The sequence below is a fragment of the Megascapheus bottae genome, chromosome 16 (assembly GCF_031878675.1).
Source record: "Megascapheus bottae isolate mThoBot1 chromosome 16, mThoBot2.hap1, whole genome shotgun sequence".
NCBI classification, from domain to species: domain Eukaryota; kingdom Metazoa; phylum Chordata; class Mammalia; order Rodentia; family Geomyidae; genus Megascapheus; species Megascapheus bottae.
This window is the reverse complement of record NC_143524.1, coordinates 8,553,305-8,563,752: the sequence shown is the minus strand read 5'-3', so window position 1 is coordinate 8,563,752 and position 10,448 is coordinate 8,553,305. Positions and strand designations below refer to the sequence as shown.

The 10,448-nt window shown below is 39.6% G+C and overlaps 1 protein-coding gene across 2 annotated transcripts; it reads left to right on the top strand.

Moving 5' to 3' along the window:
* The first annotated feature begins 3,826 nt into the window (after positions 1-3,826).
* On the top strand, positions 3,827-5,839 carry Cntf (ciliary neurotrophic factor). 2 transcript variants are annotated; one of them, XM_090347631.1, is made up of 2 exons: positions 3,827-4,263; positions 5,172-5,839. In XM_090347631.1, exons 1-2 carry the CDS (start codon positions 4,150-4,152, stop codon positions 5,655-5,657), a joined length of 600 nt encoding a protein of 199 aa, XP_090203757.1. In that variant the 5' UTR covers positions 3,827-4,149; the 3' UTR covers positions 5,658-5,839. The 2 variants fall into 2 exon arrangements, with proteins under 2 accessions (XP_090203757.1, XP_090203758.1); XM_090347632.1 differs by lacking the exon at positions 3,827-4,263 and adding an exon at positions 4,303-4,318.
* The last annotated feature ends 4,609 nt before the right edge of the window (positions 5,840-10,448 follow it).

Genomic DNA, 10,448 nt, shown 5'->3' with positions numbered 1-10,448 from the left:
AGTGGCCTTAAAAGATAGCTGTTCCTCCGCACTAACAAAATCACTACAGTAGTCTAGTGCTTGTTTTGGAAGCCTTTTTAAGGAACAATGATAGGTTTTTGGTAACTAGTGTGCTCTTGACATTTTTGCAGAGCATTAAAATTTAGGAATGTTGAGAAGAGTATTTTCAGGGTCTGAATTACAAATAGAAGTTTTTCTCTTGTGAGTTTACTTCTTTTGTTCCCATCATTTCCTTACATATACCTCCCTACCAGTCTGACTCTGGCCTTTTATTTTGTTTTTGCTCTTATTACTCCAGCTCCGTGTTAGTGTTGACTCTTGGCATTAGTTAGTGGAGGTACAAAGTCAGGAATTTCAAAGTTGAAGAAAACCTCTCTGTTTTCCTTTTAGTAAACCTCAGAAGAGAAAAGGCTTCAATAAACAAAGTTGATGATGTAATGGCTTTGTCTTTCACCTAAATTCTCACTTCTCCTAAATAGGGATTTTCGTATGCTATATATTATTTAGTACTGCCAATGGGACACATGGGTAGTTTTTATTTTTCTAGTTTATAATTCAGAAGATGGAAAACTTGTTTGGGCTCATTTTTAGAGAACTAGAAGGGGGCAGTTCCTATACTGTGACCCTCAGAAGCTAGAACTGAAGGCTTCCCCTGTTCATTGTTCATTGTCACAATGTATGATGGCTGTTAGAAGAGAGTTTTACTGAGAACAAAATAAGGAACAGCTTGTTTTTCCCAAACACTAAAACTACCAAGTTTATCCATTTTTTTCTTTATAATCCCCCGTCCCCAAAAGAAGAGTAACAAAATGTCATCTATGAAAGAGGCTTACTGTACACCCACTAGTGTCAGTAGTTGGGGCGCCAGAGAGTAGGGAGGGAGACACCTACAGTGAACAGTTTAAGTATGCCATTGTTTGGGGTTTTTTTAAGAGCTTTGCAGATTTGCCTTCCAGAGTGAGGGTCCAAAATGAAATTGAAAAATTTTTCATTCCTTCCCACAGAAAGGGTTTGCAGTTGACTTTGGTACTGCTGAGTGGATTTGAAAACATCAGGAGATTGATGGATAGGTCTGTGACAGTTGTCAGTTTTTGTACTGTTTTACTGGCTGTAACATCTGTGTCCTGCACTTTTGGTCTTCATTGCACTTAGATATTTATGTCCATAGACTTTACTTTAGGCTATTCATCAGATTTCTGTAGCCATCCACAGGAAAGCAAACTGAATTAAAACAAATGTCTCTTTCTGGAATAGGAGAAGGTAGATTATTCCCTGAAAAAAGTTTCCAGCAGTTTGAGTATTTTTGATGAATTTTATTTTCTTTCTTTTGAGAAAGGAGTACTAGCATAAGAAGATTGAAAGCAAACTAAGCCTCATTCCTATTTCTGTTCATGCTAATTCATTGTTCTTCCACACAACTCATTTATACTTAAAAGTCTGTATTTTATGCTCTAGTCACCTCTTTGTTACTTTTTTTGTTCTTTCACTTCATATTCATCTTTAATTGGCAGTTCTAAATATTGGGGATGTAGGTGATATAACTAATTCAATATTTTGGGGAGATGTGTTTGCCCCTTGTTGTGCTTACCCAAGGTAAATTTTCATAACTAGACATCTTAATATAGTTCAGAGAGTTTAAAGCAAAACTGGCCGGGAATCCTTGGGATAAAGAACAACGAAAGTACAAGAAAATATCCACATAGAGTACTTGAACCTCCTTTGTACCTGTTTGGAAGGGAAAACAATTAAATTAACCAACCCAAATATTATAGTCTCATTGTTGAAAGTATCAGTTTTTCCTCTTCCTGTCTTTCCCCATTTTTCAATGTACTCAAGAAAACAGAAAATATAATAGATGAATTCTATTTCCTAAGAGCCTTTTTCTTTTTTGCCTGTTGAAATGTGCAGGTCTCTTCTCCCTAGATGGGAGAAATGGGTAGGTAACTGAATCTAGATTGATTGAAAAGGTTATGTAAAAAAGATTATAATAAAAAGGGATACTTTGCTTTTCAAATCCTGTTTTCTCTTAATCTAGGTGTAAGGTATATCCAAAACAAATATGTAAAGAGAAATAAAATTATTTCATGGAAGCCACTTGTCTTCCGTAGTTGTATCAATCTAAAGTATTGTAGAGGTAAAGGAGTGAATGCTGCCTAGCAAGAATACTAAGTGTCCTCAGCTGGTTTTATGTGTGGTATATACTATGCTATTGTTTGCTCTTTGTGGAGAGTCAAACTTTTGACTGCATTCTTGATTTCTAATGCTGAAATGCCAACACACTCTGTGTCTAGCGTTTTGGAAACCTTTAGTTTTGGAAACCTTTCCGTAGGAATAGTAGCCCTATTCATCTAGCAGAGGAAGCCATTTAGTATGTTGTGTGGTGAATTCACTCTTGATGATGACAGTGCTCTGGCAGCAATTAATACCAGAATTTATTTACAAAAACATAAGGTCTATCTCAAGTATTTTTGTTTATTTTTGTTTTTCTTTGCCAGTCCTGGACCTTGAACTCAGGGCCTGAGCAGTGTCCTTGGACTTTCTCAAGGCTAGAGCTCTACCATTGGAGCCACAGCACCATTTCTGGCTTTTCTCTATGTATGTGGTACTGAGGAATCAAACCTGAGTCTTCATGCATGCTAGGCAAGCACTCTACCACTCGGCTAAACTCCCGGCCTCAAGTTTTTTGTTTGTTTGTTTGTTTTTTTTATGTTATCCGAAATTAGAGTTGTAGCCCAAATGGTAGAGCACTAGCTTTGAGCAACAAAACTCAAGGACAGAGCCTAAACCCTGAGTTCAGGCCTGAAGACCAGCACCAAAAAACAAACACATTATCCTCCTACCTTTTAAAAATTCTGACAGCTGCCCAGGCCTCCTTTCTCTCTACCTTATATCCCTCATTGTTTGCAAATGTGTTGGTGTGATGGCAGAGAGTTCAAATTCCTGGCAGAATAAATGATAGGCAATAGTGGACACGGACTGAGATCCATTGAGGATGAAATTCATGCTACTCTGTATTCCACCGTAACTTTCTGAAACAAGAGATGACAACTCCCCATGCACCTTTTTAACTTTTGTCCTCATTTCAAAACCCAACTCGTTCTCTTTAGTCAAGAAGCCTGTGATATGACTGGTATAGTGTAGAAAAGGAAGCATGTTGTCACTTGAGTGAGACTACTTTGAGAAATATTACCCAGTAAGAGCTGGGTGTTTCCTTTAGAAAAGAACAGGCCTAAACAGTGCCTTCCACATCCTGTCAGTCTCCAAAAGGGCACCTTAATTGACATGAGAGATGCTCCTGTAACTTAGGTTTAATCATTATACAGTAACTTAAAAATGCTAGCAGAAAGGATCAGTGAGAAGATGGTATATTTTTAAAGGACCTATTTCAGGTAATGTTTCTTGCACCAAATATGTCTAAGCTGACTTTCAACTAGCACAAAACCTGTGTATAAATTTGGACTTAGTTTATTGGATTTTGCATACATTAACTTTTAAGCTTAAGTTTCTTATCTAAAGTGGGAAAACTCCCTAAATCATTGTAATAAGAATCAAATGAAAGTTTTAACATTTTATAGCACAATAATTGATCCATAGTATGAGTTTAATAAATGGCATCCATACCAGTAACTACACTTTACCAGGCAAAAATGAAAATGAAAGCAGAATTGAGCATAAGGGAAAGGATAATGAAATGAACTGATTATATGTATGTAAAATAGATTACATTAGGTGGGGGGGGGGGGGTGTCCTGAGGCTTAATGTTATAGTGACCTTGTTGCCAAGTACAAAAAGCAAACTAAAAAAAAAAAATGTGTGTGTGTATATATATATATATATATATATATACATATACACTCTCAAATGTGCTGAGTACCAAGTACAGGAGAGAGATAGAGGCAGACACTACAGGACCAAGAAAAAAAAAATGGGGTTGATTTAAAAGGGCCCTTTGATTCCACAGGCACAAAAAAATCCACAGCCAGGAATTTGCTGCCACCTCTGAGTCAGGCAGGGGGTGGGGTGGGGGTGCACAATCCCATTAGAGAATGCCCAGTGGATTTAGTCTGTGAGAGTCACATTTCTTATTTGGGCCAGTGTAGACAGAAGCAAATCCAGCTCACTGGTTTCCTGGGACAGTTGAGTTAGAGGATGGCATTCACAGAGCATCCACAACTGACCCTCCATCGCCGGGACCTCTGTAGCCGCTCGATCTGGCTAGCAAGGAAGATTCGTTCAGACCTGACTGCTCTTATGGAATCCTATGTAAGTCATGTGTTAACTTTTGTCTTTACCCTTGACTGCTCTTATGGAATCCTATGTAAGTCATGTGTTAACTTTTGTCTTTACCCTTTATCTCTTCCTACCTAGCTCCTTACTGTCTCATTCTAGCACCATAGCCAGTTATGAAAGCTCTCATAGTGATTCATACACGGGCAACCTATTGGATATGGCCTTTTTTCCTTACTGTTTTCCTCCAGGCTGTTGAAATGCACTGTTCCTTGGACTTAAAATATGCATATATTCGTATAGGGTTGTAGGTAGGTTGTAGGTGTGTCTTGGATGCTGTTCAGAATTCGATTGCCTTTATTCTGGATCCTCTAGAATACATTAACCATAGGCCTTCTAAGTATGGGTGCTTCCTAGACATTGTTCTGCATTTTTGAACCATGTAAATGAAAGAGGTAATAGTATTTACATTTTAATATTGCACAGCTGAAGTGTCCTGGTATCTGAGTAGATGTAAAGGCTTGATCTCACCATTGAGAATGGACAGTGAGAGAGTGAGGAAGTTAGAAAAATTCACTACTAGCTACTCGAATGCCCAAGGTGTGGCCAGTATCTTCATTAAAATACTCAAATCTCTGACTAAAATGTTCCAGTTTCCAGGGTAGTTTAAAGTAGAAAAGAAAAATTTGAAATCTCTAGCATTCCACGGTTTAGAACTTGAGGAAAGCAGTACATTCTTCCAGGAAAATGGTATAGGCATTCAGTATGGAAGTGTGTCGGGTTTTCCTAAAGTCCAGTCATGGGTCCCAAATGAAGACATTGAAGATACTATATTTTCCTTACAACTTGGGTCCTTGACCAGGTGAGAGATGTTGTGATGTGTGACTTAAGTGAGGACATTGCTAATTACTGAAGATGTGATGTTTGCGTGTATCTTTGGCCAGATGAAACATCAGGGCCTGAACAAAAATGTCAACCTGGACTCAGTGGACGGTGTGCCAGCAGCAAGCACTGCTCAGTGGAGTGAGTTGACTGTGGCAGAGAGACTCCAAGATAACCTCCAAGCTTATCGTACCTTCCACAGTATGTTGGCCAAGCTTTTGGAAGACCAGAAGGTGCATTTTACCCCAACTGAAGGTGACTTCCATGAAGCAATACATACGCTGCTCCTCCAGGTTTCTGCCTTTGCCTACCAGCTGGAGGAGTTAATGATGCTCCTTGAGCACAAGATCCCCCCAAATGATGGGGGGGTGCCTGTTGCTGTTGGAGATGGTGGCCTCTTTGAGAAGAAGCTGTGGGGCCTAAAGGTGCTTCAAGAGCTTTCACAGTGGACTGTGAGGTCCATCCATGACCTGCGTGTTGTTTCTTCTCATCAGACAGGAAACCCAGCACAAGAGAATCACCATGTGGCCAGCGACAAAAAAATATAGCAGCCCTCTCTTTCTACTCTAAGGAAATACACAGTTTTCTGAGGCTCTTTTTCCCCATCTTCGATTTTTAAGAAGACTGCAAGCATTCTCATCAAGTAGGGATGGAGGCTTGGACAAAGAGACATAAAGGTTAATCTGTGTGTGTGTGTGTGTGTGTGTGTGTGTGTGTGTGTGTGTGTGTGTGTGTGTGTGTGTGAACTGGAAGCAGGAAAATCATCATCCAGCTTTGTACTGTAAACTTTCTACCCATTAAACTTTGCTATTTAACAGCCTTACAGATGAGATAAATATTCTAACTAGTTTTGGATGACTTCTAAGAAGATTGAACCACTAAGTTGAAAATCATGGACACTAGCCATTCAAACTCTTACGATAATAAAAATAATAATAGCTAACACTGGTTGAGTACTATATTGAGGCATTGTGCCAGAGGTGTTCTGGGTATTACAGCTTTTACACCAGCCTTGTAAGGGTGGTAGTATTGTTCTCCTTGGGCAAATGAGAAAATAGGCTCAGAGAGATTTGATTAAAGTTAGACAGCATCGAGTGGCAGTTTGGACCCATGTCCTCGCTGTAAGCCTGCAGCCTATCACTTTAGAGAGATGATTGTGAACCCTAGGTTATTCATTACGTCTTCACAGGCAAATTGCTGTTAAAAACAGTATTTGATGGTATACTGGTAACTCATACCTCTAATCCTAGCTACTCAGGAGTCTTTAGATCTGAGGATCACAGTTCAAAGCCAGCCCAAATGGGAAAGTCCATGAGACTTATCTCCAGTTAACTACCTCAAAGCCACCTGTAGTAGAGCTGTGCCTCAAAGTGATAGAACACTAGCTTTAGGCATAAAATCTCAGGGACAGTGCCCAAGCCCTGAGTTCGATCGTCACAACAGACCCCACCCCCCAAAAAAAAATGTTGCTCACACCTTGCAAAGAGTACCTACAGATCTAAATATTCCGTTTAGAAGATAAGAGCCATCAGACTTTCAAATCCACTAAAGCAACTTAGCCTTGGTATATACTAATGTACTTAAAATATTGAGTCAGGCATGGTTGTGATCAAGTGACCTCACATTTAATATCACTACATTTATATTCAGTGATAGAGACACTGACTAAAGCAGTCATGGATGACCATGAGTGGAATACTACTCAGATTAAAAAGCCACAGAACTCGTATCACCTTGCATTCTCCGGACTTAATCATGAGGAGAGTGTGAGGCTCCACTGGTTAGGCTGGCAAGCCAAAGTCTGAAACAATGTACAGTAAAGCCTCTGTCCTGCGCACTGAATGGGAAGATCTCTGAAAGTAATGTTCTTGCAAGAACCACACATAACCTGAAAGGCCTGGAAATGTGGATTTTCTTAAGGCCAGAACATCACTTATTTTACATGTATCTTAAGACTCAAGATCCTTGGAGGTCCTGCATCAACTGAGTTTAATGAAGGGCTGATTATTAATGTAAATAAAGCTCTTAGATTTATCTGGATAGTTCTGGTGTTCAACGGAGAAAGCTAGGGCTTATAAACTCACTGGGACTGAATTGAGTGACCCCAGTCCAGAGTTGTGGCAGCCCAGACACCTATGGAAGTTTCAGAAATCAGTAGAGCCTGGCTGTGAGCTTTGTTCATCTGCATTTGAAGGCATACTCATGCAGATGAGGCAGGTTTAAACCCAAACCAGGAAATAGTAGAAGCTCACTGAAGCAGCTAGTGCTCACTGCACTCCTAACGCTGCAAAGGGCTGTGTGCCAGTTTCTCCCTCAAGAAACTAGCCCTGTGCCTCAAAAGAAGTGTGGGGAAATGTCTTAGATAAGGATAAAGGCAAAATAATCATTTAACCATCTAACAAAAACAACGCATGTGATATCCAAGTGTGCAGACACTGGCATCATGTTTTCCTGAAATGGACAGTTTAAATGGCAGACTCACTGACGATGAGTCAGTGTCTGGCCATCTATCATGATACGAAATAGGTATTGGCAATGCCACAGAAGTATGTATGCTTGGTTGTGCTTTGGTGTTGTGCTTTTGTTTTAAAGGCTATAGGTAGAACCCAAGTATTCACTTTGTTTTGTTTACTCTTCATTTGTTTTTGGTGCTGGGGGTTGTAACTTAGAACCTCATACATGCTAGGCAAACACTCTGCCACCTGAGCTATGTTCCCAGCCCCTTGGAGGTGTATAATTTTTAAGGTTCTATGATCCAAAAAAAAAAATATTCGTTCTTTAATTTTTTCTCTTTATATTTAGGTCTTGGGTGGATAGAATATGCAGGGAAAGCATATATTACGAGTCATAAGAAGGCACATAAATCTAAATACCTGGCCTTTGTCCTTTGCTTTTTAAAAAAAATTACTTTCATCCCACTGCTTCCAGTAAAGTCCTTTCTACTCTGTATAACTAAGTTCATTTTTAAAAACTTATTTGTAAAGGTTCTTTCTACAGGAAGAGAGATCCAGATTTCCCAAATCTATCAAGGCATTGCATGGATGAAAGGTAAAATCATACTTTGTTGTTGTTGTGTTTTAATCTTTATAAGATGATTTGGAAAGGCTTACAAGTTAGTACAAATGTGATGGCCACGCATGGAAATTGAATTCTCTTAAGGTAATCAGGGTTGAGGGAAGTCATAATTTTAGCAAAAATGGAAAGTATAAAGTCATTGCTTTGGTATGGCTGTTATTGCAGACGGCTGTGGATGAAAGCCCAGGGGATGACTCATCATTGTGACCACTGTTAAATGGAAAAGACAAGTGAATATTTTAGAGAGACGTGTGCAGGTTGAGAATGACTTGTTGGTGAATTCTTAGCTCCTTACTGGATACTCAGGCTTCATCTCACACTTACTGGAGTCAGATAATAGTGCAAGAGTTGAGAAGGGGTCAGCCAGCATGCCAAAGGGGCTGGTGAAAAGGAAATGAGCAGAGATTTTCATTGATTTACTGTAGTATGTCTATGTCAAGTTTAAGCCTAGGCAATTCTTTCAAAAACAGAAAAAAGAATTTGGCCTCCGACTTTCTCCCACCCTCCTTGATCAGACCTAAGAAATAACCCCTCTGACTGCTGATGCATTTAAAGACCAAAATGACTGAAAAACAACAACAACTTGGTCTGAGAACACAAGCTTTGATAGGGTAGTAAAGAATTAATCTTTGTACAAAGATTTTTTTTTAAAAGAGACAGAATTTAATCCTTTGCTGAAATGTGTGGGGTGTGAAAAATCTTAACTTTTTTTGGAGGGGGACGCTTTAACTGTTTTGGACACGTGGAAGAATAACTAACAATAAAGTTTTCTTTTCAGCAAGACCACAAATGGCTTCCTTTGTTTTTGTGCCTCTGGTTGAGCAGGGGGAATTTTAAGTGATTTCAACAACTGAATGCAATATAATCCCCCTAAGCCAGAGCCAGGCGCCATCAAGCATGCTAGGTAAATCTCCACGATGCCAGGCCACTGGGCAAAGCTCCTAGATCCATCTAGAAAAGGTTGATGGCCCCTTCCTTACCAGGCCAGCGCTGTGTTGCCCTCTGTGTGTATGAGCGCTACTGACTACAGAAAGGTAATTTCCATTTCTAGATAGTTTGGAGGCAGAAATGAAGATGTGGAAAACCTTTTGTGAAAAATAGGAAAATGGACTGTAAGAGCCTGTACTTGTACCCATACATTTAAGGTAGTAAGAACAAGAACAATAGTTTGGCATATTTAGCATGTCAGGCAAATCCATACCATTATAGATCACTTAATCCTCTGAGATCTTATCTCCTTTATAGATGAGGGAAATGCCCGGTTAATTCCTCTAGCATATAACAAGGGTTGAAGATTTAATTCTGGCTTCAAAATCATTTTAGAGCACCACCCATCTTGTGGACAGAGCATGAACACCCAGTAATCAAGATCATCTTCTCCTGAAGTCCATTCTCCATCTCTGTAATTCGCTTTCCTTCAACAAGCCAGTACAGATTTATGCCAAACTTTGCTTGTTACAAAACCAATGCAAATTTTCAAATGGAGACAATGTTCCTAAGCATCCTTGTTTATGAAATAGAAATTCTAACAACTGACTTCACGGGTCGTGATATAGTTTAGACACACTGAATATCTGAAAATACTTGTAAATGACCTGCAAACCTCAAGAACATCAAATGTCTAAAGGTGACTTAGATCCATGCTAGACTCTGGATTGAGTAGCAAGTCACGTAACATTTAATTTCCCAGCCTAGACCTCACTCTGTTGGCCTTTGTGGCCAACAAGCCTCACACGCTCCAGGAATAATCCATTCTGTGGAGAGTGCACACTGCACCCCGAGGATGGCTTACACAGTCTACAGAGTCAGACAAGTCCTAAAGATGCCTGACAAGTTCTCAGGGGAGCCATAAAAACAAGGCACCACCCTGGATATGTTATAGCCTGCATCTAGACTTTTAATCATCTACCATATATACCCACACCTTCTCTCAACACAGTAAGGGACTCAAACGTCATTTGATTCAAGCCCTTTCTTAAACACCTAATACAAAAGACTCAAAAGAAGAAGTCCTTTCAGAAATCTTCCCTACAAAATGAAAGAAAACTAGTCTGAGTAACTCCATGTGCATGCATGTGCATGTGCACGCATACACACACCCCACACTACACCAGTCTGCTGCTTTATTAGGATACATCCAGTATTACTGTTTATGTCCTCACTGTATGACACTAAGGCCCCTCTTCTAATAATTATCTTACTGCTAATGGTTTCGTAATAAATAATGGTCTCTACAGCTCCCTATTCTTGGGGAACCCATAGGA

Bases quoted from the DNA above. Each gene is read 5' to 3' on its own strand.
- Cntf (XM_090347631.1), top strand. From the start codon at position 4,150: ATGGCATTCACAGAGCATCCACAACTGACCCTCCATCGCCGGGACCTC. The intron at 4,264-5,171 runs GTAAGTCATGTG...ATCTTTGGCCAG, and splicing joins CTGCTCTTATGGAATCCTAT to ATGAAACATCAGGGCCTGAA.